The 27,476-nt window shown below is 40.3% G+C and overlaps 1 protein-coding gene across 2 annotated transcripts in view; it reads left to right on the top strand.

Moving 5' to 3' along the window:
- Positions 1-19,754: 19,754 nt before the first annotated feature.
- The window catches only part of REC114 (REC114 meiotic recombination protein), a 105,494-nt gene continuing 97,772 nt past the window's right edge, over positions 19,755-27,476 (top strand). For both annotated transcript variants that reach the window (XM_053223750.1, XM_027067737.2), the window contains exon 1: positions 19,755-19,927. In XM_053223750.1, coding sequence (XP_053079725.1) covers positions 19,769-19,927 — 159 coding nt within the window. In that variant the 5' untranslated portion in view covers positions 19,755-19,768. The remainder of the gene's footprint in view (positions 19,928-27,476) is intronic.

Genomic DNA, 27,476 nt, shown 5'->3' with positions numbered 1-27,476 from the left:
GTTTCCCCCATCCTCTGTTACCTTCCTGCCATTTCTAGGTCTGACAAATGTGCATTATGCAAAATGCCAAGACATCTCAGCAAGAAGCATGTTTTAAAGCAAAGAGAAGCTTCTTCTCAATGCTTGTTAGCTCAAAAACACCGATGCTTCACACCGTGCCTGAAAATAAATTCCAGATGTATTAAAGACCTAATTGTGAAATCAAACTTTAAAACTATGAGGGGAGGGGCGCCTGGGTGGCTCAGTTGGTTAAGCGGCTGACTTTGGCTCAGGTCATGATCTCGCGGTCTGTGAGTTCGAGCCCCGCGTCGGGCTCTGTGCTGACAGCTCAGCCTGGAGCCTGTTTCAGATTCTGTGTCTCCCTCTCTCTGACCCTCCCCTGTTCATGCTCTGTCTCTCCCTGTCTCAAAAATAAATAAAAAACGTTAAAAAAAAATAAAGGTTAAAACTATGAGGGGGGACAATAAATAAATATCATGAACCTCCATGAAAATAAGGATCTCTTAAGACACAGGGGCACCTGGATGGCTCAGTTGGTTAAGCGTCCGACTCTTGATTTCATCTCAGGTCATGATCTCAAGTTTCATAGGATCGAGCCCCGAATCAAGCTCGGCACTGACAGCATGGAACCTGTTTGGGATTTTCTCTCTCCCTCACTCTCTGCCTCTCCCCCACTCATGCTCTCTCTCTCTCTCTCTCAAAATAAATAAAAAGACATAAAAAAATTACAAACTATAAAGGAAAAAATATCTTTTTGCAAGTAACCTGGCAATTTCTAATAAAGTTGGGAATGTATGCATTAGGTGACTGAGCAATTCTACTTTTAGGTTTACACCCTAGAGAATAACTTATACATGGTCACAAGGAAATATATAAAAGAATAAAGCAAGATTCTTTTGTAATCATAAAAAATTTGGAAACCTTTTATGTCATAGCTTAGATTCCCCCCACAAGCAGAAGTAAGACAAAGTCTTGCATGCAAGTGATCCCAGGAAATAGAGATGGGGGGATGGGGAAAGTGTAAGGGAGAAGAGGAAAAACCAATCCAAGAGTATTTATCTAGCCAGTCACCACTGTAGAGAACTCTAGTGGGGCTCCATCCTACTAGAGATCTCTTTGGGAACCATATAGAAAGCACTATGGGAATCGTTTGCCCCAGAGATAGAAGACGAGCACATTTATTCATGGGCTTCCAACTACCATTGGTCAAGGATTGCCCTATGGGGTGTTAACTCTCTTGCATTTCTAGGCTGTACACAAGTCACAATGGCTGAGTAGGATCCCACTGGAGCTCCCAGATTGTCCTTATCTTTTCTATTTTTTTTGAAGATTTTATTTATTTGTTTGTTTGTTTACTTATTTATTTTTAATTTACATCCAAGTTAGTTAGCATATAGAGCAATTATGATTTCAGGAGTAGAATCCAGTGATTCATCACCTACATATAACACCCAGTGCGCATCCCAGCAAGTGTCCTCCTTAATGCCCCTCACCCATTTAGCCCATCCCCCCCCCACCAAAAACCCCTCCAGCAACCCTCAGTTTGTTTTCTGTATTTAAGACTCTCTTACGTTTTGTTCCTCTCTGTTTTTGTATTATTTTTGCTTCCCTGCCCTTACGTTCATCTGTTTTTTATCTTAAATTCCACATATGAGTGAAGTCATATATTTGTCTTTCTCTGACTGACTTATTTCACTTAGCATAATACACTCTAGTTCCATCCACGTTGTTGCAAATGGCAAGATTTCATCCTTTTTGATTGCCAAGTAATATTCCATTGTGTGTGTGTGTGTATATATATATATATATATATATATATATATATATATATATCACATCTTCTTTATCCATTTATCAGTTAAAGGAAATTTGGGCTATTTCTATACTTTCACTATTGATAGTGCTGTTATAAACATTTGGGTGCATATGCCCCTTCGAAACAGCACTGCTATATCCTTTGGATAAATACCTAGTAGTGCAATTGCTGGGTCATAGGGTAGTTCAATTTTTAATTTTTTGAGGAACATCCATACTGTTTTCCAGAGTGGCTGCACTAGTTTGCATTCCCACCAGCAGTGCAAAAGAGATCCTCTTTCTCCACATCCTTGCCAACATCTGTCATTGCTTGGATTGTTAATTTTAACCATTCTGACTAGTGTGAGGTGATATCTCAAGGTGGTTTTGATTTGTATTTTCCTGATGATGAGTAATGTTGAGCATTTTTTCATGTGTCGGTTAGCCATCTGGATGTCTTCTTTGGAAAAGTGTCCATTCATGTCTTTTGCCCATTTCTTCACTGGATTATTTGTTTTTTGGGTGTTGAGTTTGATAAGTTCTTTATAGATTTTGGCTAACCCTTTATCTGGTATGTCACTTGCAAATATTTTTTCCCATTCTGTTGGTTGCCTTTTAGTTTTGCTGATTGTTTCCTTTGCTGTGCAGAAGTTTTGATCTAGATGAGGTCCCAATAGTTCATTTTTGCTTTTGTTTCCCTGGCCTCCAGAGACATGTTGAGTAAGAAGTTGCTGCGGTCGAGGTCAAACAGGTTGTTGACTGCTGTCTCCTCTAGGGTTTTGATGACTTCTTGTCTCGTATTTAGGTCTTTATTCTATTTTGAGTTTATTTTTGTGTATGGCGTAAGAAAGTGGTCCAGCTTCATTCTTCTGCATGTTGCCATCCAGTTTTCCCAACACCATTTGCTGAAGACACTGACTTTTTTCCACTGGATATTCTTTCTTGCTTTGTCAAAGATTAGTTGGCCATACATTTGCAGGTCCATTTCTGGGTTCTCTATTCTGTTCCATTGATCTATATGTCTGTTTTTGTGCCAGTACCATACTGCCTTGATTACAGCTTTGTAATACATCTCGATGCCTCCAGCTTTGTTTTTGTTTTTTTTTTTCTTCAAGATTGCTTTGGCTATTTGAGCTCTTTTGTGGTTCCATACAAATTTTAGGATTATTTGTTCCAGCTCTGTGGAAAATGCTGGTTTTATTTTGATAGAGATTGCATAGAATATGTAGATTGCTTTGGTTAGTATCGACATTTTAATAATATTTGTTCTTCCAGACTATGAGCATGGATTTTTTTTTCCATTTTTTTGTGACTTCTTCAATTTCTTTCACAAGATTTCTACAGTTTTCAGTGTATAGATTTTTCACCTCTTTGGTTAAGTTTATTCCAAGTTATTTTATGGTTTTTGGTGCAACTGTAAATGGGATCAATTCCTTGATTTCTCTTTCTGCTGCTTCTTTATTGGTGTATAGAAATGCAACCAATTTCTGTGCATTGATTTTATATCCTGTGACTTTGCTGAATTCATGGATCAGTTCTAGCAGTTTTTTGGTGGAATCTTTTGGGTTCTCCACATAGGGTATCATGTCATCTGTGAAGAGTGAAAGTTTGACTTCCTCCTTGCTGTTTTGGATGCCTTTTATTTCTTTGTGTTGTCTGATTGCTGAAGCTAGGACTTCCAACACTATGTTGAATAATAGTGGTGAGAGTGGACATCCTTGTCGTGTTCCTGGCCTTAGGGGGAAAGTTCTCAGTTTTTCTCCATTGAAGACGTTAGCAGTGGGTCTTTTGTATGTGGCTTTTATGATCTTGATATATGGTCCTTCTATCCCTACTTTCTTGAAGGATTTTATCAAGAAAGGATGCTGTATTTTGTCAAATGCTTTCTCTGCATCTATTGAGAGGATCATATGGTTCTATTCTTTGTTTTATTAATGTGATATATCACATTCATTGATTTGCAGATATTGAACCAGACTTGCATCCCAGGTATAAAATCCCACTTGGTCATGGTGAATAATTCTTTTAATATATTGTTGAATCCTGTTGGCTTGTATCTTGTTGAGAATTTTTGCATCCGTGTTCACCAGGGAAATTGGTCTGTAGTTCTCCTTTTTAGTGGGGTCTTTGGTTTTAGAATCAAGGTAATGCTGGCCTTGTAGAATACGTTTGGAAGTTTTCCTCCCATTTCTAATTTTTTAACAGTCCAAGAGAATAGGTGTTAACTCTTCTTTAAATGTTTGGCAGAATTCCCCTGGAAAGCCATCTGGCCCTGGACTCTTGTTTTTTGGGAGATTTTTTATTACTAATTCAATTTATTTACTGGTTATGGGTCTGTTCACATTTTCTATTTCTTCCTGTTTCAGTTTTGGTAGTTTATATGTTTCTAGGAATTTGTCCATTTCTTCCAGATTGCCTGTTTTATTGGCATATAATTACTCATAATATTCTCTTATTATTGTTTGTATTTCTGCAGTGTTGGTTGTGATCTTTCCTCTTTCATTCTTGACTTTATTTATTTGGGTCCTTTCCTTTTTCTTTTTGATCAAACTGGCTAGGGGTTTATCAATTTTTTAAATTCTTTTAAAGAACCATCTCCTGGTTTCATTGATCTGTTCTACAGTTTTTTTTTTAGTTGTGATAGCATTGATTTCTGCTCTAATCTTTATTATTCCCCATGTTTTGCTGGTCTTGGGTTTTATTTGCTGGGTTTTTTTTCTAGCTTTTTAAGGTGTAAGTTTAGGTTGTGTGTCTGAGACCTTTCTTCCTTCCTTTAGGAAGGCCTGGATTGCTATATACTTCCCTCTTATGACTGCCTTTGCTGCAGAGGTTTTGGACTGTTGTGCTATCATTTTCATTGGCTTCCATGTACTTTTTACCTTCCTCTTCGATTTCATGGTTGACCCATTCATTCTTTAGTTGGATGTTCTTTAATCTCCAAGTATTTGTTGTCTTTCCAAATTTTTCCTTGTGGTTGTTTTCAAGTTTCATAGTGTTGTGGTCTGAAAATCTGCATGGTATGGTCTCAATCTTTTTATATTTGTTGAGGGTTGATTTGTTTCCCAGTATGTGATCTGTTCTGGAGAATGTTCCATGTGCACTCGAGAAGAATGTGTATTCCGCTGCTTTAGGATGAAATGTTCTGAATATATCTGTTAAGTCCATCCGGTCCAGTGTGTCATTCAAAGCCATTGTTTCATTGTTGATTTTCTTTTTAGATGATCTTTCCATTGCTGTAAGTGGGGTGTTGAAGTCTCCTACTATTATGGCATTATTATTAATTAGTCTCTTTATATTTGTAATTAATTGATTTATATATTTGGGTGCTTTACGTTGGGGGTATAAATGTTTACAATTATTAGATCTTCTTGGTGGATAGACCCCTTAAGAGTGATCTAATGCCCTTCTTCATCCTTGTTATAGTCTTTATTTTAAAATCTGGTTTGTCTGATGTAAGTATAGCTACTCCAGATTTCTTTTGGCGTCCATTAGCATGATAGATCGTTCTCCATCCCCTTACTTTCAATCTGAAGGTGTCTTTAGGTCTAAAATGGGTTTCTGGTAAACAGCATATAGTTAGATTTTGTTTTCTTATCCATTCTGATACCCTATGTCTTTTGATTGGAACATTTAGTCCATTGACTTGTAGAGTGAGTAGTGAAAGATAATGAATTTAGTGTCATTGTGTTGCCTGTAGAGCTGGAGTTTCTGGTGGTGTTCTCTAGTCCTTCCTAGTCTTTGTTGCTTTTAGTCTTTTTTGTTTTGTTTCATCTTCCCCCCCCCCTCAGAGAATCCCCCTTAAAATGTCTTGCAGGGCTGGTTTAGTGTTCTGAATTCCTTTATTTTTTGTTTGTCTGGGAAACTCTTTATCTCTCCTATGTTATTTTATTTTTTTTAACATTTATTTATTTTTGAGAGGGAGAGAGAAAGAATGCTAGCAGGGGAGGGGCAGAGAGAGAGGGAGATACAGAATCTGAAGCAGACTCCAGGCTCTGAGCTGTCAGCACAGAGCCCGATGCAGGGCTCAAACTCACGAACTGCAAGATCATGACCTGAGCTGAAGTCAGATGCTTAACCAACTGAGCTACCCAGTCACCCCTCTCCTTCTATTTGAAACGACAGCCTTGCTGGATAAAGAGTTCTTGGATGCATATTTTCCCAATTTAGCATGTTGAATATATCCTGCCACTCCTTTCTGGCATGCCAAGTTTCTGTGGATAGGTCTGCTGTGAACCTAATCTGTCTTCTCTTATAGGTTAAGACTTTTTTTCCTTGATGCTAATAATTCTTTCCTTGTTTGTGTATTGTGTGAATTTGACTATGATATACGTTGGTGATGGTCAGTTTTTTTTTAATCTAATGGGTGTTCTTTGTGCTTCTGAGATTTTGGTATTTGTGTCGTTTACCAGATTAGGAAAGTTTTCCACTATAATTTTCTCACATAAACTTTCTACCCCTTTTTCTCTCTCTTCCTCTTCTGGGACTCCTCTGATGCAGATGTTATTCCTTTTTAATAAGTCACTGAGTTCTCTAAGTCTTGTATCATGCTCTCTTGCCTTAGTTTCCCTCTTTTTTCCTGCTTCATTATTCTCCATAATTTTGTCTTCTATATTGCTGATTTGCTGTGCTGCTTCATCCATCCTTGCCGCCATGACATCCTTTCAAGATTGCATCTTGGTTATAGTATTTTTAATTTTGTCCTGACTAGATTTTACTTCTTTTATCTCCACAGAAAGGGATTCTATGCTTTTTTCAACCCCAGCTAGTACTCTTATTATTGTGGTTCTAAATTCTAGTTCGGACATCTTGCTTGTATCTATGTTGATTAAGCCCCTGGCTATCATTTCCTCCTATTCTTTCTTTTGGGGTGATTTCCTTTGTTTTGTCATTTTGGAGAAAGAAAAATAATTAACAAAATAAAAAATTAAAATTAAAGTATTAAAAATAACACAAAAAATCAAATAACGGAAGATAGATACTAGGGGTCTTGGGTCTGGTGGTTGAAGGAAGCTTGATAGAATAGAGAAAAAGGAAAAGAAAAGAAAAAAAGTAAGAAAAAGTTTAAAAAACTTAAAAAATGTATATAATAAAATAGAATAAAATTAAATGGAAAAAGTGAAATAGAATTTAAAAATTTACAAAAAAATACATAGCAAAAAGAATTAAAAAACAAAAACATTTTTAAAAAGGAAAATAAAAATAGCATTTTCTCTTTCTGTATCCAAGAAAAAGAAAAGGAAAAAAAAGAAGAAAAAACAATTTAAACAAAAACAGAAAACAAACAAACAAAAAACAACAAAACGAGTAGATGGCTGCAAACAGAATGAAACCCGAATGAAGTTGCGTCCAGTTTCCTCTAGAACTCAAACTATGAAGCACTTTATAGCACTAAGCTGGCAGAGAAAATTGTGGTGGACCTCTAGGACATGTGCTTGGAGGGCACAGTTGGGTGGGGTTTGGTGTAAAAGCTCCATTCTCCACTAGGTGGTGCTGTTTAGCTTACTGGGGTGGATCAGTGTGGTGCACGCATGTGCATGTATGTAGAAGAGAGATGAAAATGGCTTCTCCAGTTTCCTAGTCTCTGGCACAGGAACTCTGCACTCTCACCAACCAGCAATCAAGCACGCTTCCTTTGTCTCAGCCTTCTGTCCATTCCCTGCTTCTATACTGTCTGTGTCCAAGCCATCAGCCTTCCAGGTGGCACCTTCCTCCTGAATTTTATCTCAGATGGGGCTGTGTTTCCAAACCCCTCACTACAGGGAACCCTGTGGTGTGGACCTGCTCCAGCCCTCTGGGGGAGGGTCTCACTGAGCAATGGCTGGGTGCCAGCTTGCCTCAAAGAATGTTTGTGAAATTGCACAGTGGCATAGGTTCAGAGATTATGGCAAATCACAACACAGCCAGCGCCAGGTTTTGCTGCTTTCTGGTGTTTCAAACGTGGCTGTTCTCCAGGGTCCACAGGGACCTTTTCCTGTGGGGAAGCCATATGGCCTCTACCAAATGCTCTTCAAGCCAGGGAACCACTTCTCCCTGTGTGGCCCACTGACCCCTTGGACGTCACCTCCTGTTCCTGGGGATTCACCCTTTCTCCTCACCAGAGCACCACCAGGTATTGAACTCCAGAATTTCCGACTTTGTGCTCCCCTATTTATAGAGTCCTAATGGTATTCAAACCCTCTCCTTTCTCCCTGTCAATGTTTTTGGGGAACAGATTTCTTGTTCAGTCCCTTGTGTTTCCACTCTTTGTCTTTCTCCCCAGCTACTTCTGGGAGAAGCGCTTTTCCTGAACTCTCCCCCACTTTCTCTGTCCTCTTTCCACAAAAACAGCTCCCTACCCTCTGTAGCTTCTCTCTCCCCCAGTTCACCTCTCTGCACTACACACCTGACAAGTTCTGTGGCTTAAGTTATGTCCTTCTCTTTTCTCTTTGTCTTTTTGTCTTACTTTCTGAGATAGTTCCTCAAATTTATTTTCCAACTCTTCTACTTTCTTTTATATTTATCCACAATCGTATCTTTTATTTTCTGAGAGTACTCTCTTTTCTGTAATTACTTTTTTTCATAGCAACCTGTTCTTGTTTTATAGATGCACTAGCTTTTCATGTCTCTGCAGATTTTAATTATTATTTTTCTTCTCCTCCCCCCATGTTACCTTTATCCCCTAGGGTCATTTATCCTTTCTCAAAATCTCTTTTTTATGGTGGAAATTTTTCTCAAATGTCTGATAATATTGTTGGTTTTTATTTAAGCATGAGGCACTAAGCTGTTTGGAGATGTATAATGGGTTAGGCTTTAGAATTGGTGAACTTTGTCTTATGTTACCAGATAGGAAGCTTGCTTTTCCTGTGAGTGGTCCCCAAATGCCAGATAAATAGGAATTATTCGGTTCTCCATGAAAGAACCCTCTGCCTTGGGAGAGATGCCCTGTGGCTAGATGTTTTACATTTAACTTGTGAGAAGTGGTTCATTTGTAGACATTCAATTAATCCATGTTTTCTGCCCCTTTGGGGATACATGCCATCTCTGCCCTTTGGGGATACATGCCATCTCTGAGGGCATGTTGGCTTTCTTCTACATTATACTATCCTTCTGGTATGCTCCAGGCTGCAAATTCCCTTGTCCTACTCTATCAATTCCCCTTCTTGATGTAATTTTCTCTCTTCAGAAACTTGTTGAACTCTCTCCTCCTCTTTGCTTTGAGATCATAGCCTTTTTTCCTCCCAGGTGAGCTGGTAATCTAAATTTATTAAAATGACAATACATTTGGTCTTTTAGGTTATTCCTTTGTTTAATACTTTCTTGTTATTTTACTATATTGATGTTTCACTTTATAATCTGTGTTTACTTTTCTGGGATATGTATGTATAACTGTGTATGTGGTGTTTTCTTCTGATAATTTGGATGTTTTACAGTCTGCTGTTCTTGTAATTGATAATGTTATAATTCTAACATATAGTTAATGTTATGTAATATAATTAATTCTAGCATATAACTAGATTTTTAAAAAATGCAATCTGATAATTCATGTTTTAATAAGTGTGTATAATCTATTTACATTTTTGTGAATATGTGCATATCTGAATTTTTAATACCAGTTTATGCAGATTTCTGTTTACCATTTCTGTTTACCATTTTTTCTTTATTCTTTCTTTCTGTTGATAGATTTTTCTTATCCCAGTTCTCATGTTTTAGTGTACTTCTTTGAAAGCTATAGATTGTACTTCTATTTCTTAGTAGTTTCTCTAATTTTTTGAACATATACACAATTTCTTACCTTCTAACAAAACTAATGTTCTTAAATATTTCAGTTCTACCTTTGGACATTTTCATAATTTAACTGCTCTTCAAATACTTCGCATTCTTCATTTTATTATACTTCTTTAGAATTTCGCTTTTATATTTTTACACAAAAAGTATTTTTTTACACTCAATAGTTAAATTTCTCTACATTTTAATCAAGTTTCTGTGCTATCATTAAATGCATCCTCTAATAATTATTTCAGTGAGTGTCTGGAAGTACTCTCTTAGTTGTTCTTATGTTTAAAAATGTTAGGGCGCCTGGGTGGCTCAGCAGGTTAAGCATCTGATTTCGGCTCAGGTCATGATCTCTCAGATCATGAGTTCAAGCCCTGCATCGGGCTCTGTGCTGACAGCTCAGAACCTGGAGCCTGCTTCAGATTCTGTGTCTCCCTCTCTCTCTGCCCCTCTCCCCCCCCCTCTCAAAAATAAACATTAAAATTGTTTAAAGATTTAAAAATGTATTTATTGCTTACATTGAATATTAAATTAGTGAATACCAAACCATTGTTCATAGGGAAAATACAGGGTTAGGCTCGTGAGAACCTCTGGAAACATTTCATAAACCAATCAACACACAACTTTGCTCAGTGTGTGTTTCTGCTTGATGATCCCTTATTTAATATATATTGTTGACTCATTAACACAAAATTCATGGCCAACAGCACTATAACTCAGGTCTGAGGGAAATTTATCTAACACACGTATTTTCTACATAAGGCATATCACAGCTTCTTGAGCTTAGGAAGACTAGCCAGCATTTTAGATAGCTTAAAAAAAAGCACAAAAGGCACAAAAAATGCAAAATACATGGCACTAGGCAGACTACAAAAAGGATAATTGTTTACAGTATGAAGATTGAAATAAGGCAGAATGTTACCTTGAGTTTGACCTCAGATGGGACCATAAACATCTGATAACTCAAAATGTCCCCCTTACTGCTTATATCTGCGAATGACCACAAAGGGTACATGTGTTGATTTGGGGGTTACAAATAAATTTTTGTGAGTAGGCAAATTCACAAATACAAAATCTGCAAATAATGAAGATTGACCCTATGTATAACACAATGACTTTTCACAAAGTAAAGGCATCCATGTAGCAAGTACCCAAGTCAAGAAACATAACATTTGTAGCTTGTCTTTGGGCTCTTTTCCAAAAGTAACCACTGTCCTGACTTCTAACATCATAGTGTAGTTTACCTATTTTTTCAAATCATTGTAAGCATGAGTTGTGTCCTCTTGTGTCTGGCTTTTTTTGTTCAATATTACATTATTTATCCATGTTGTTTCAGGTTGTATTAATATTGCTCATCTTAAAGCATTTTTATTAGTCTGTTCTGTATAATTAGTTTTGTCAGAAGTGAGTTTATATTCTTATTGTTGCTTTGGTTGGCTTTCCTAGAATTGTATTTCCTCGTGAGTTTTGGATTTTCGATTTTCAAGTTCATTTTCAGTGGGAAGCTTCCTGCTTCTTCATCTCTCCCTTACTTTCTAGTAGTGTAGCAGGTGTACTGGTGCTTTCCCTGAACCTCCCCAGGCCCCAGTCCAGTCTTACAGGCGTGTCTCTGTATACCTTCTCTGCAGCAACATTGGGGACATCCAGTCTCAGAGCCTGCAGGAGCCTTGGCTCAGGTCCTGCTTATGACGCTGTGTCCATCCATCTGCCTCTGTAGGTCCTGATTTTCCTGAAAATAGTTACATTGAGCAGCAGAGTGGCAGCATTCTGGACCCCCTTCAAAGGAGGGGCTCCCCACTCCAGCCCCTAGCTGCATGCAGGGTGCCTGACTCTATGCTGTGCCTTGTGTGGAGCTGTTTCATTCCTGCTTCTCTGCTGGAATCAGTCTCCCACCACCATTGTCTGGGTCCAGAGCTGGAGCCCAGCAGGCCCTGGCTTCATCTTTGCTCACCTTTGTGGATTTCTGGTCCCAGAGATGCCTACCTTGTCTTTCATCTCAGCTATCTCTTTTTGGTTGTCTCTTCTTATATTTGACCTGTCACTGCTGTGTCTGGAGGTGGGAGAAGTTGTTGAGGACTGAACTTTACCATGCTCTCTGGAAGTCTGTATTGCTTTGTTTTTATCAGCAGAGCATTTTTATTCTTTTATTCTGAAATAAATAAAGCACTGTTCAGGAGTCCTCATCCAGGTGGAAACAACCCAAATGTCCATCAGCCAATGAGGGGTAAACAAAATGATATATATCTATACAATATAATATCACCCAACCATCAAAAAGAGTGAAGTACCAGGGCACCTGGGTGGCTCAGTCGGTTAAATGTCCGACTTTGGCTCAGGTCATGATCTCGTGGTCCATGAGTTCGAGCCCCGCATCGGGCTCTGTGCTGACAGCTCAGAGTCTGGAACCTGTTTCAGACTCTGTGTCTCCCTCTCTCTCTCTGCCCCTCCCCTGCTCACACTGTCTCTCTCTCAAAAATAAACATTTAAAAAAATTAAAAAGAGTGAAGTACCACTATATGCCATAATGTGGATGAATCTTGAAAAAATTATGCTGATTAAAAAGCCAAACGGGAAAGGCCAAACATTGTATTATTCCATTTATATGAAATATCCACAACAGGCAAATCCATTGAGACAGAAAGCAGATTGGTGGTTTCTACGATATGGGGGAGGGGGAAATGGGAAGTGACTACTAAGAGGTATGGGATTTCCTCCTGGGTAATGAAGATGTTCCGGAACTAGACAGTGGTGGTTGTTGCACAACATTGTAAATGTGCTAAATGCTGCTGAATTGTGTGCTTTAAAAGGGTTAAACTCATAGGGGCGCCTGGGTGGCTCCGATGGTTAAGCATCTGATTCTTGGTTTTGGCTCACAGTTTGTGAGTTGGAGGCCTGCAGGTTGGGCTCCGTGCTAATAGCACGGAGTCTGCTTGGGATTCTCTCTCTCTCCCTCTCTCTCTGCCCCTCCTCTGCTCACACTCGCTCTCTCTCAGAATAAAAGAAACTTTTAAGAAAATAAATAAAATGGTTAAATGTGAATTTTAGCACAAGACACCTTACTGCCCACTTTCGTAACTGCTCCTGTTGGACAGTGTCACCCTTTCTCTTTCTCGCACCTTCAGTGAGCATCTTTCACATTATATTGCAAGTTGTTTGTCTTTGTGTCTGTCCCACCACCAGACCATAAGCACTGGCAGGAGGGGAGTGTGTCCTATTCAAATTGTTTCTCTGTCACCTTGCTTGGTGTCTGGCACAGAGTAAGCCCAACAAATACTTGCTGAATAAATGAAGGAACAAATTAGTTCAGCTCTTGTGACCACCGAGAAAAAAAATTCACTCTTCCTCTAGGTCTCTCAGTTTATTGTTAGAGTTATCCCCCCTGGAGAAAGGATTTTCATTCGGAAAACACATTGTGGGGCACTCGCTGAAGCCTTTTGTGTGAGGAAACAGGGCAAACAGCCCTGACCATTCCCCAGGGGAGTGGGGGGTGGGGGGTGGGGGCTGAGGGGGTGGCTACAACTTTGTCCTCCCAGTCTCCGCCAGTCCCCAGTCCTCACCTAGCATCTGCGGAGGTGCAGTCCCAATGGCTGCAGGCTCAATTACTCAAAATATTCCCAACAACTAAGTGCAGAGATGCTTCTGCTGAGTCACCCTTCAGCACAAAGCGTTTTTTACTATGATGCTCTCATCTGTCCTCTGGGATGTAAATTGCAAATATTGCAGCCTCACTCTACAGAGTGGGTTTAAACGACTTCTCCTGGCTTAGGCAACAAATGGTGAATAAACAATGTATCAGATTGGAAGAGACTTCAAGGGGCGCATTCTGTCTCTGCTCCTATATTTGACTCCATATTTGTGGGCTTCGGGGTTACACATTTCCTGACGATACCAGCTATCCGATTAAGATTTTGAGATATAAAAATGTCTTCCTTGGCTTTGGCTACAATTTTCTTTATGACATGGCCAAAGATGTTTCTTCTTGTTCCAGCTCATGCGGAGATAAGGGTGGGGAAAAGTCATTAACCATTTCCCTCGTGTTTGCCCTTTATAGCCTCAAAGTGACTTTTAAACGATCCCTCTCACTCTCTCATATTAGAATTTGCAATCCTTGGGGCGCCTGGGTGGCTCAGTTACTTGAGCTTCAACTTTGGCTCAGGTCATGATCTCATGGTTAGGTTTGTGAGTTTGAGCCCCACAGGGGCTTGCTGCTGTTAGCACAGAGCCCGCTTCAGATCCTCTGTCTTCCTCTCTGCCCCTCTCCCTGCTCTCACTCTCTCAAAAATAAATAAAAAGCATTTTTTAAATATTTGCAATCCTTTCATAAAAAAAAATTTAAGAATCTACCATGTGCCAGAAACTCTCGATTCCGACATAAGTAAAATATAATCCCTCTCTTCGAGGTATGAGTTCATTAGTCTTTCTTGAGGATTTGCTCCAAGTTCCTATTTCTGACTCTAACCCAGCTTTGTAAAATGTACCCCCAAATTTACCAGCTGGTAAACATTTTTGACTACCCTACTATTCTCTGTGCTTTTTAAAAAATATTTGTTTATTTTTGAGAGAGACAAAATGAGAGTGGGGGAGGCACAGAGAGAGAGGGAGACACAGAATCCGAAGCAAGCTCCAGGCTCCAAGCTGTCAGTACAGAACCCTACGCGGGGTTCAAACTTACGGACCGGGTGACATCATGAGCTAAGCTGAAGTTGGATACTTAACCGACTGAGCCACCCAGGCACCCTCTCTTTGCTTTTAATAAGTGGATAAAGTCACTATTAATCTCTCTTCGTGTTGTTGCAAATGCTCAGCAGCCTCTGGACAGGTTGGGATTGTCTGTGTCTAGTCACACTGAAATCTCTTCAGTTATCTCAAATGGAGCAGTTAGTTTTTGCATGTGAAAGATACAGAGTAGACACTTGAAAATAATTGCTTTCTAGCAGTGAGTGTAGAGTTCCATGGAAACATGCCCTTCTTACATAGCATCCCCAGGTCTGACATCATGGCTTTTCTGGGAAACCCCACAGCCATCGACAGTGCCCTGCAGTTCTCAATCACTCTGTGTGGTTCCCAGAGCTGTTGTAAAGGGACATGGCAGGCAGAATAAAGGTGCTTATTTCTCTATCATCCAGGAGATAGACCCAAGGAGGCTGAAGCCACCATTTCCTTTGCTTCATTTCCTTTGGGGTCCCTGGTCTGCTTTGAGAGGGATGTACTGGAATTCTGAAGCCAGCCCTACAGCCTGCTCCAACAATGATGCTGACTGCTAATGCAGCCACTATTTCTCTGTCATTCATACTACCTGCAAAATGGAGTTGAACAGTAAAAGGATTTGGGATAAAAAATGTTCAATGAAATAAATAAACTTTTTTTTTTTTTTTTTACTTTAGGTGCTAGGTTTTTGGTTTTTATTTCATTTTTGTAAAAAACTGGTAATAGCCTCTGAAAAGGGAGGGAGAGGTGCTAACTCATAGTCACCTGTCATTCATCAGTCCTGACCACAAATGCTGTTGTTCCGTTACTGGTGGTCAGCTTGACGTTGGCGGGTCTGCTTTGGATATGAGAGTGACTTCTTTCTCCTCTTACTGCCTCCTGTACTATCTTCTTGTATGCAACTATATTGTAGAAAACACATGAAGGCGGGGGACCTGTCTGTCTTGTTTGTCACTGTCTTAGTTTGGGTTCCCTCAGAAGCAGACCTTGGGACAAAGATTCCTGAAAGTAATTTATCTGAGAGGCAATTCCAGGAAACAGTGGTTGGGGAGGGTTTTTTTTAAAAAAATAAAACCAACCTTAAGTCCTACTTCATTTCCTCCAAACCGTTTAGGGCCATATGCCTAGATGTAAAAGTTGGAACCATAAAATTTCTAGAAGAAAACATAGGAAAGCATGTGAACAACCTTAGGGTATGCAAAGATTTCTTAGGACACACAAAGCACTAAAGAAAAAAAAGCACCTGAAAGATTAATAAATTGTTTCCATTCAGAATTAAATAATTCTGCTCTTTGAAAAACATTATGAAGAACATGAAAAGACAAATCACAGCACGGGAAAAATATTTTCAACACATATATCCGACAAAAGACTTATATCCAGACTATGTAAAGAACTCTTACAAATGAATAACGGCAAATGATTTGAACAGACACTTCATAAAATAAGATATGCAAATGGCCAGTAAGCCATTGGAAATGGGCTGAATATTATTTATCATCAGGGAGATGCAAATTAAAACTACAATGAGACGTCACTATATATCCACTAGAGTTGTTGAACTAAAAGGACTTGACATAGCAAAGGTCAGCGAGGACAACTGGACCTCTCATATTTTGCTATTAAGGAGTGTGAATTGTATAAGCACCCCTGTCACAAACTCTTTGGCAGTTTTTTTTTAGCTTATTTATTATTTGAGAGAGAGAGAGAGAGTGAGGAAGGGGCAGAGAGAGAGGGAGAGAGAATCCCAAGCAGGCTCTGCACTGTCAGCAGAGCTGGATGTATGGCTCGATCTCAGAAACTGTGAAATCATGACCTGAGCCGAAATCAAGAGTCAGACTCTTAACTGACTGAGCCACCCAGGCCGCCCCTCATTGGCAGTTTTGTATATGATAAAAATACATCTCCCTAGAATACAGCAATTTCACTCCTAGGCATATATTGAATATAAGTGGCAGCACATTATCTCCGAAAAAGACTGGTACAAAAAATATTCCTAACAGCTTTAAAAAAAACACCAAAAACGGGGCACCTGGGTGGCTCAGTCGGTTAAGCGGCCGACTTCGGCTCAGGTCATGATCTCGTGGTCCACGAGTTCTAGCCCCACGTCAGGCTCTGTGCTCACAGCCAGAGCCTGGAGCCTGCTTTGGATTCTGGGTACGCCCCCCTCTCTCTGCCCCTCCCCCACTCGTGCTCTGTCTCACTTTGTCTCTCAAAAATAAATAAATGTTAAAAAATAATAATAAAAAATAAAAGAGCACCAAAAACAACCCAAATGACCATCAACAGGTGAAGAACAAATTACAACACAATCATACAATAGAATGCTATTTAGCACTAAAAAGGAATGGATTACTGATACACATAACAACACAGGATGAAGGTAAAAGACAAATTTATGCTGACCAAAGGAAGCACATATAAAAGGGTACATTCTGTATGATTTCATGTATATTAAGTCCAGGAAAAGGAAAGCCAAGCCTTAGTGATAAAACACAGACCAACAGTTGCTCTTGGGAGTTGGAGATTGACAAGAACAAGGCACTCCTAAGAGAACTTGGGGCTTTTGGAAATGTTTTATATCTTTTTTTTGGATGGTGATTATACGAGTGTAGGTGCCCAGACTTCCTTAATTGAACATGTAAGATCTGTGCTTTCATTGTATAAAATTGTACCTCAATAAATATTATAGATCTATCTTTAAGAAAGAAAATACAATGACCATTAAAAATAAGGAGTAATTTGCTCAGTGTTCTGCACCCCCTCCCCAACTCCCTCCACCCTCTTGCTAGACTGTAAGCTTCAGGAGGGTAGAAGCCATACCTGGTTTGTTCTCTACTGTATCCCCAGCACCTAGCACAGCATCTGGGACCTTTTGAATGCTCGAGTCGCATTTGTTAATATCATAAGTTTTTAAGAGCCTCTGTGCATTGTGGTGTGGCTTTCTCATATCTCCCTTTGCAGACATGATCTGTTCTTGGCAGACACTGGTGGCCCCAGAAGCTCAAGCACAGGTGCATTGTCTAGGAAGGGAGCTTGCAGGTGGGAACCCAGCAGGGCCCTGGGTGTCCTTGGGCACTGACAGGGTCCCAACTGTGAGCACCATCTGCTCCTGTGAAGGGTGTCTGACAGCATCCACAGCCCTGGACCTGGAAGGTGAGTGCCTCTGAGACCGAATGTCAGGCTCCCATTCTCATCCTCCTGCCTACAGGGAGCCCACAGAAAGTCACTTTAACTCTGCAAATAGAAAGCACCAACATGTGTACTGCTTTGTCACTTACCAAGTATTTTCCCTCATATGATCTTATTTTATCCTTCCTGTGGCCCTGTATTTGCTAACCCTATTTTACAGAGAGGTTAAGTGACTTCCCCAAGGTCACACAGCTGGCAAGTGGTGGAACTGGGATTCCAACCAAATTTCTAACTATTCACTACTACATTAAATGCAGTAGTGCTGTGTCATTTGAGGACCTTCAGAAACAGTTTCTGAAATCTGACCCTTTCAAGCTCTACTGGCTAATGGAAAGATAAGTAACATATATCCTTTGCCTTGAATGCAATTTATTCTGTATGCCCCCCAAAAATTAGCCTGCCTTAGACCACCATTATAACAGTGTCACTCCCCTACACACACGTTCCAAGCTGCTTATCACCTACCAAGTAAAATTCACTCTCCTAAGCTGCTGTTCAGTGCTCTTTGGCCCAACTCAACTTTGTGGCTTCATCTTCCTTAAAACACCTTGCGCTCTAGCTGGTTATGTCACTATCTTCACCCCTGAAACTTTGCTCCTCAACTTGCCCTCCAGTTTCTTCTGTCTTCCCTTGGGAAAATTTCTCACCCTTCAAGTTCACACTGAAATGCCACTGCCATTCTTCCTCTGAATCCTTAGAGAACATGGTTTGTACCTTTCACGTGGCAGTAGCTATCAGGTATCATGGGTACCTCTCACCTTTCTTATAAGATGCTGAGGTCCTAGAAGGCTAGATGCATGCCTTAACCATTTCTGTAAACAAAGGGTGACTAGACACACTGTGGGTATTTAATCGGTGCTTTGAAGGATGAATAAGTTACCACCTCTCCAACCATTGTCTATCCACTTACTACCCTTTGACATTCAGTTTTAAAAATTATATGTGGGGCACCTGGGTGGCTCAGTCTGTTGCGTGTCCGACCTCAGCTCAGGTCATGATCTCTCACCGTTTGTGAGTTCGAGTCCAATATCAGGCTCTGTGCTGACAGTTTGGAGCCTGGAGACTGCTTCAGATTTTGTGTGTGTGTGTGTGTGTGTCTCTCTCTCTCAAAAATAAATAAACATTAATAAAATTACTTGCACCGGGCACCTGGGTGGCTCAGTTGGCTGAGCGACTGACTCCGGCTCAGGTCATGATCTCAGGGTTTGTAGATTAAAGCATCATACCAGGCTCTGTGCTGACAACTCAGAGCCTGGAGCCTGCTTCAGATTCTGTCTCTGGCTTTCTGCCCCTCCCCCTCTTGCTCTCTCTCTCTCTCTCTCTCTCTCTCTCTCTTAAATATAAATAAATGTTAAAAAATTATTTGCATTATAACTCTATTTTATGGGTTTGGTTAACATAGTCTCCATCCTCTGTATACTCTGCTTCTGACTTGACACAGACTCGGTGGCTACCTAAAATCTTGGCAAGTGGGGTGGACACTTGGGAGAGATTGTGGAGACGACAGTTTTGCTCTGGTTGTGTAACCCTGGGCAAATCGCTTTGACCCTCAGGGCCTTATTTTGCCTCCCATCTATTCAATGGGGGGCAATAATCTCTTTTTTGCTTAATTCACAAGGTTGTTGGGAGGGCAAATGAAATAACAGATGTAGAAGTGCTTTGTCAACGACTCTAAATCACCCAGACCTGTCATTTAGTTGCACCTGCTGTTTGATTGAGGCACATCTTTTATTGCCTGCAGCATGCTACCTATTTGCTTCTCTCTTTTGGAGAGAACTTAAGGGTCTGGAGGGAGTATGTCCACAGAACGAGGAGAAAATAGCTTTACTTCCTGAACGGCGGGTGGAATTGATGCTGTGTTGTGATGGGTTTGGGGTGGGCAGGGACACTGTCATCTGAAAGGCTGCTGTGAGTAAGGGAAATATACTTGTCCACGCAGCCTCAGTCAGCGGGCCTAGTCTCAGCGCGTAGTTACAGGGAGTCCGCCAGCTTTCGGAAATGTCCCAGTCTGAGGGGCTGGACCGTGACACGGGCGGCCTGAGGGAAGGTGAGGGCCTCAAGGATGTAGAGGAGAGGCCAACTACTATCTCCTAGAGTCCCAGCCCCTCCTCAAGGTGGAAGTTACTATCTCCACTTTGCCAAGGAAGAGGACAAGGTCACAAGAGTTCAGGTGCCCACAGCCTCAGAAGCATGCAGGAGTCTTCGGGCCCGTCCATTGGCTTCCACTAGTGGGGGAGGTGGGCTTTGGGCCGTCTCGCTTCCTGATTGGTTGGGTGCGCAGATTGGCAGGTGCCCGCCTGCAGTGCACGTCGGGAAGCTGAACATGGCGGAGGCGGGAAAAGAGCCTGCAGGCCTCGCGTTCCCGGGAGGAGGTGCCACCCAATGGCCTCTGCAGCGGTATGGACGCTTCATGCCCTCAGGCACCGGAGAGCCTCCTAGTCCTGGTCAGGGCCCAGGGACAGCCTCTTCCCTCACATGGAAGGTGAGGCCTGAGGGAGGGAAAAGCCGCGAGGCGCTCACTCCTGTGGGGTAGGTGGGGGGGAGGGAGGGTAGGCAGTGGCCAGATGCCACGCAGGGTTCAGTCCTCGAATGCCATGCAGGCAGGAGGAGGGAACACCGCGGGACTGACAGGAATGGCTACAGCTAACAAAAAAAAAATCTATGTAATATCTCATGTTTGGACCCAATACATTCTCAAAATAATTATGCAAGGGAGTAATCATATATTTAATATAGATTATTTACTGAGCGTCAATTATGTGTTAGATTTTATTCAGGGTGATGGGAATATATCATCAGTGAACAAGATCGAAATGGTCCCTACCCTCATTTATGTTTCCAGTCTAGCGGAGGACACAGTATTTATCCAAATAACTTTGTAATTATTAGACCGGTTCCATACCCCTTATGTGGAAGCAATGGTTGCATAGTCCATAACCAAGTTGTCACGCTACAGGCAGTCAAGCACTCCCACAGAAGAAGGACTAAATTTCAATCCTTGCTTTGCCACTGAATTTCTGTGACCTTGGTTAAGTTATGGATCCCCTCTGTACCTTATTTAACTTACCTTAAAATAGAGATAGTAATAGTAACCACTTCATAAGGCTGTTGTGAGCAATGAATAAGTCAACATATATACATTACTTAAATCAGTGCCTTATACATTTATAGAAGGGTTTGCTATTATTATTTTCTGTTGTGGTGGTGGTATGTTTGGTATATTTTAACGCCAAGCGTTGCTAATCATTCAGTTCCTTTCGATCTGGTTTGACTTAGTTGTGGACCCTGAAGTTTTGGATTGTGCCTGTGCATGTGTATGGTAGTGTGATTTGGGTAGCAATGGGTAGGAAAAGAGTAAAAGAACAGATATTTCAGGTAGAGTTTGCAGCAAATGCAAAGGCCCTACACCTGGAAAACCTCTGCATGTATAATGTATGGAGAAAAGAATAAGGCTGGTATTTAGAGGACAAAGGGAATGATAGCATGAGGTGAGATTGTCTGGAGAGGTATACAGATGCCTTGTGAACATCATCCTAAAACAATCTGGAAGCCACTGAAGGGTTTTAAGTAGGAGAATCTTCATATTTGAAAGATCATTGGCCGAAGTCTGAAGACAGAATTGAAGGGGAATAGGAGTAGATTCAGGAAGATCACTTAGAATGCCATTGCAACAGGCAGGTGATGATGACTAGAGTGGGAGGGGGTGTTGGAGAGGATGACAGTGAGGTTGGGGAAATGGCATATTGAAACTATATTTTGGAGGCCAAAATGATAGGATTTGGAGCTTGATTGGGTAGGAGTGGTGAGAGTAAAGGACTTCTGGGCTTCTAGCAGGAGCAACTGGGTAAATGATAAAGGAATCGAGAACATTGGAGGAGGAACAGTGAGAGAAAGATCCAAGGCTTCAGTTTTGGATGTATTGAGTTTAAATGTGTTTATGAAACATTCATATGGAGATGTTGAGTTAGTAGTTGGGTATACGGGTGTAGAAGAAAGATCTGGGTGGGAGATGTAAATATGTTATCAGGCTGAAGGTGGGTCAACAGCATGAAGATGGTATTTATAGTTACGAGATTACATGAAATTCCAGGACCAAGTCCCAAGATAGTCCAACATTTGTAGGTCAGGTAGAGTAGACAGAGTCCCTAAAGAAGACTGACAAGGGACAGGGAGTTGGGAGGCACCCAGGAGAAAGCAGGTCTATCAAAGCTACAGAAAGTTGTTTTAAGAGGGAGAGAACAGTGAACTTTGTTGAATGATGCTGCAAAGTAGAGAAAAATGATAACAAAGGGATGTCTGTTGGATTTAGCAACATGAAGGTCCTTATGGTCTTTACTAAGAGAAGTTTCAGTGGAGTGAAGTGGTGCAAACCAGATGCAGTGGGTTGAAGAGTGACAGGTAGGTGAGGGAGTGGAGCTAACATTCCTAGATCATTCTTCTGAGAGACTTGGCTGTGGATGAGAGTAGAGATGGGGCATAATGAATTGTTCGCCAAATTTTTGAATATTATAGCTAGGGACACTACTTAAAGCTTGAAATCAATATATCTAGGGCCATAAAAAGGGAGTTCAATACTTAGTTGTACTCTTGTAGAATGCTGTCTATATTCTGGAAAATTATATAGTCTGCAAATGCAAAAAGGCATGAGTAAAGTTAAATAGAAGGATGACTGATCTATAATTGTGTCTTATAAAAAACCTGGGCATGTTTGAGGACATATTTAATTTCTGAGATTGCCCATAACATTCCTTCACACCTTCTCTAAACACCCCTTCAAACTCTTTCTCCCAAGGCATCCGTGTTGGGTGCGTTGGCTCAGATGTACATGGGTAACTCTTGGATTCTTATTCTGCAGCCCAGAAGCCATGGACATTTGGCTATTGTAAGGAGTTCATTGTTATTGCAGTTATTTTTCCCTTCTTTTTGCAAAGCTCTTCATAATTGCTTATGAGGAATGGCACTTTTCAACAGTTCTCAAATGTTTGGCATAAAGCCACAGCTCCAGTGACAAGAGATGAAGTTGGCTTTTGCAGTGCTTTTGAAAACTGAACATTTGTACCTTCCTTTGAATCTGTGCTGAAGCATCCTACCTGCTGTGATCAGTTTCAGCTTAGGTCTGTCATTTTTCTTTTTGGAAAAGCGAAAGAGAAAACAAGATTTGTTCTATTTTATGTGCACTGTGACTATTGTGTAATAGTAATAATAAAAGATGAGCCATCTAAAGAACTGTACTAAGTCCCATGTGAATTTCTTATTTTAAAACTATGTGGTACCTGCAGTAAAAAATATGTGTTAGGTAAAGCATAAAAATATATTATTGTGGAGGATAGAATCATTCTGGTCGTCTTTTCCCTAGGGAACTTTCTTTTTTTTTCCCCCCCTAGGGAACTTTCAAGTTCAACCTTGGTTGAAATTATTTTGAATTTTTCATTTTTTTCTGAAATTATGGGGGGAACTGATCTGGTATTGTTCTATATAGTTGTTTAATTACACAGAAGATTTTGTCACAGTGGCCACATGCTAATGCTCACAAAAATGTTGACTCGAGAAAATATGGATAGTACAGCAAGTCTTCTAAGACTTGAAATCATGGTTGAGAGGGGAGGTCAAGTCTGAGACATAAATATTATATAGAGAACATCTAATACATGTATATCAATTGGATTTATTTGTCTGAATTAAATATTCTTTAAAAAAAAATTTTTTTTTAATTTTGAGGGTGGGCAGGGCAGAGAAGGGGGAGAGAGAGAATCCCAAGCAGGCTCTGCACTGTCAGCACAGAGCCCCATGCGGCTCGAACTCACAAACCAGACCGTGAGATCATGACCTGAGCTGAAACCAAGAGTCAGTCGCTCAACCTACTGAGCCACCCAGGCGCCCCTGAATTGAATTATTCTTGATGAAGAGTTACTATCTGGAGATAAGTCAATCAGTGTTTGGAAGCAAATAAACTTTTTGTAATACTGTTAAAAAAAAAAAAGTATGGAAAAAGATCAAGAATTTAAAACTTTGCTATTCAGGTTTCATTGTGCATAAAATCACTTGGGAGAGGGGGTGCCTAGGTGGCTCAGTCGGTTAAGCATCCAACTTCAGGTCATTCACGGTTCATGGATTCCAGCCCCATATTGGGCTCTGTGCTGAGAGCAAAGAGCCTGGAGCCTGGTTTGGATTCTGTATCTCCTTCTGTCTCTGCTCCTTCCCCACTTGTGCTCTCTCTCTGTCTCTCAAAAATAAATAAACGTTAAAAAAAAAAAAAACTCGGGGATTCTTTTTTAATGCACATTTGACTCAGTAGGTCTGGTATGCAGAATAAAATTCTGTAGTTCTAACAAGTTTCCAGGTGATGCTGATGCTCTGGTTATAGAACCACACTTGGAGAGGCAAGGGTTTAGAAGACCTTGAATGAAATGGGCAACCATACAGTAAAATTAATAAAATGAATTTATGGAATTATGAAGTAAGGCAAGTAGATTCATAATGAAAGTGCAGATGTTTTGTTAATAGGGTTAATATTTAAGCCATCTGTCATTTAAGTGGAATGAGCAAATGAAATACAAACTTGAACTTGATTTTATTTTATTTTTTTATTAAAAAAATTTTTTTTTAACGTTTATTTATTTTTGAGACAGAGAGAGACAGAGAATGAACAGGGGAGGGGCAGAGAGAGAGGGAGACACAGAATCTGAAACAGGCTCCAGGCTCTGAGCTGTCAGCACAGAGCCCAACGCGGGGCTCGAACTCACGGACTGTGAGATCATGACCTGAGCCGAAGTCAGACACTCAACCAACCAAGCCACCCAGGCGCCCCATTGAACTTGATTTTAAATCCTTACATCTTTTAGCCCAAGCCTTTCTGAAAAGATTATCACAATAACAGATTGGTCTATTTTGTGTATTTTACATCTGAATATAATTTGTTATACTAATTTCAGAATAATTTTGAAAGGTGGTGTTAATTGTAGGTTCCTTTTAAATTAAAGTTTTATCACGTTTTTCAGATTTCAGGATTTCTTAGACATGCCCTAATTGGTTGAACCTGACAATTTCTTATTTTTTCCCTTTCAAGGGGAAAAAAAATCAACCTTTAATTTTTATAGGAGGAACTTAAAATAATTGCCCTACTTAGAAATTAAGAAACAGAATATGAAGTTTGTACTTGAGATGAACTATGAAATGCGGATTCAACATAAAATATACTTCGGGTCCTCTCTATAGTGGCCTTTTTTTTTTTTCCATTGTATTCCTAGTGCCTAGATACTAACTAGCATATGATAGTTCCTCAGTAAATGTTTGAGTGTATGCTAATTTTTCTAAATTTTCCTTATGATGATGTGATAATTATGACATGATAGCTACTGTTTATTCAGTGTTTACTTTGGTATATTTCTTATAGAAGCCCTATGAAGCAAATATTATCATACCATTTTATAGATAAGTAAGCCAAAATTCAGAGAGGTTCAGTGGCTTGCCCAGGAACAGAGATAAGAGTTTATTCAGAGTCTGGTTTTTCTGCCTCCAAAGCTTGTGTTTTTAACCACTATGCTGTTTGTCTTTGAAGAGTTAATATTTCTTATGGGGAATAACAGTTCAATTATGTAGATGAGGGATTTTTGAGATTAACACACAGGGTGAAAATGATAAAAATGACAGTTTTTTTTTTTTAAGGAAAATTTAAGATTCAGTAAAACCCCAAGAAAACTATTTTTAAAATAGCAAAGTAGTAGTTCTTCTTTACATGACTGGTAATTTTTGATTGGATGCTTGATGTTGTGAATTTTACCCTGTTGGATGCAGGATATTTTTGTATTCCTATAAATATTCTTGACTTTTCTGGGATAAGTTATCTGGAAACAGTTTGATCCTTTCAGGTCTTGCTTTAAAGCTTTGTCAGGTGGGACTAGAGCAGCATTTGATCTAGGGCTAATTTTTTCCTCACACCTGAGGCAAAACTCTTCGGACTATCCTACCCAATGAGAAATTATGAGGGTTTTCACCTGAGCTGATGAGAACAGGCACTATCCCCTGCCCTATGTGAGGTCTCTGGATTGTTCTCTTAAATCCTTTCAGGTGTTTTTTTGCCCAGCCTCACACACACACATACATGCTGAAGAGTTGAGTCTCTGCAGGCATTGGGAGTTCTTTCTCTGGTATTCTGTCCTGTGGACTGTAGCCACACTGTCCTTCCTGCACTCACAGCTCTATTCCCTCAACTCAGGAACACCTCACCTGGTTCTGCCTGGGCTCCTCGTCTTTCTACTTTGGCCTGGAAACTTTCTCCAGGCAGTTGTAAGGCTCCCCTTTGTTTCCTGTTATTTCTCAGGAATCATGTTTTTTATTACCTAATATCCAGTGTCTTGAAAACTGTTGTGTCCTCTAATTTGCCCTGTTTTTTTTTTTAGTTGTTTCAGGCAGGAAGGTAAATTCGGTCCCTGTTATTTTGTTGGCCAGAAATGGTGGGTCACTTGATTTGGTTCCACTTTGTCATTCTCCACGTCAGTTCATCAATTCAACAAAATATTATTAAATTATCTACTGGATACTTAGCATTTAGTGAGGCACTGGAGAGGCTATGGAGCTGTCCTTATGTTTCATCATGATCTTTTTTTTTTTTTTAGTGTTTATTTATTTTTGAGAGAGAGAGTACATGCCAGTGGGGGAGGGACAGAGAGAGAGGGAGACGGAAGATCTAAAGCAGGCCCCAACACAGACAGCAGAGAGCCTGAGTGGGGCCCGAACCCATGAGCTGTGAGATATGACCTGATCCGAAGTCGAAGTCAGATGCTTAACAGACTAAGCCACCCAGGCGCCCCTCTTCACGCTCTTAAAATAACAGAGCATCAAGCACAGGATAACAAGGATGGGTAGCGCCTGATCATAGAGCAGTGTTTCTCAAGGTGTAACGGGCACATTGCTTTCAACAGTGTCTTGGGGTACGTGCTGAAAATGCAGTTTTGTGGTTCCTGTGCTAGACCTAATGAACCAGTCTCTGGGAGTGATGCTCCAGGTTATGTTTATGTACTGCAATCCATTCTCATGCTCCAATTCTGAAGGAAGGGTGGGGAAGAAGGAATAACTGACAAAGTAATTGATACTATATAGCTGTTTACAATTTGTAGAGTATTTTCGTAAACCTCTTCCAATTCTCACAACTTTTTAGATCTGTCTTACTACCATTTTATAGAAGAAGTTGAGGCCTGCCCAGGTTAAATGGCTTGCCTGAGGTTTTACGTAGGAAGTAGAAGAATTCGTTCTAAAACTCAAGTCTTAATACAAGCCAGTCCTCATTCTGTTGTACACTGCTGCTTCCTACATTGGTATTTTCTCTTAATGTAGAAGTAGGAATATCATTGAGAGTTATTATTCTTTCATGCACCTTGCTTTTTTTAAAGAGTTAACAGTTTTGTATTAATTAGAATTGATATTGACTCTGAGTAACAAAATATAAAATAACAGTGGATTAAATGAGATGAAAGTTTATTATTCTCCACATAAAAGTTCAGGGCTGGTATGACACTCCACAGTGTTAGGAACTGAGGAGCCTGTTTTGTTCTTCTGCCCCGTGTGGCCATGGTCAAATAGTCCAAGATAGAATTGATACTCCAGACAGCTTGGTGGAGAAAGGGATCAAGAAGTTAAAGGATATACACATGCTGTCTCTTAAGGAAGATTTCCCATAAGCTGCCACATGATACTACCTCCTACGGCACAGTGGCCAGGACTTGGACCTGAGGGCATCGTAACTGCATGGGCAGCTGGCATATGTAGTCTGTATTCCATGAGATCATGTGTCCAGCTAAAACCCAGCAGTTCTATTACCATGTAGAAAGGAAAGTGGATATTAGAGAATAGCTAGAAGTCTGCCACACACTCTTCTCTTCTGAATCTGGAGACTGCTAAAAAATGAAGGCTTATTCCTAGGTTCCCTGGTTGGAACTCAAAGGCATTTTCTAATAACAATAGCAATAACCAAAAAAAAAAAAACAAAAAAAACCCCCTGTTATTTAGTGCATAATTGCTGTGTGGCAATAGGT

Source organism: Acinonyx jubatus, chromosome B3, assembly GCF_027475565.1.
Source record: "Acinonyx jubatus isolate Ajub_Pintada_27869175 chromosome B3, VMU_Ajub_asm_v1.0, whole genome shotgun sequence".
In the NCBI taxonomy this organism is placed as follows: Eukaryota; Metazoa; Chordata; class Mammalia; order Carnivora; family Felidae; genus Acinonyx; species Acinonyx jubatus.
Note: the sequence above shows the minus strand (reverse complement) of the source record. Positions and strands in the feature narration are given on the sequence as shown.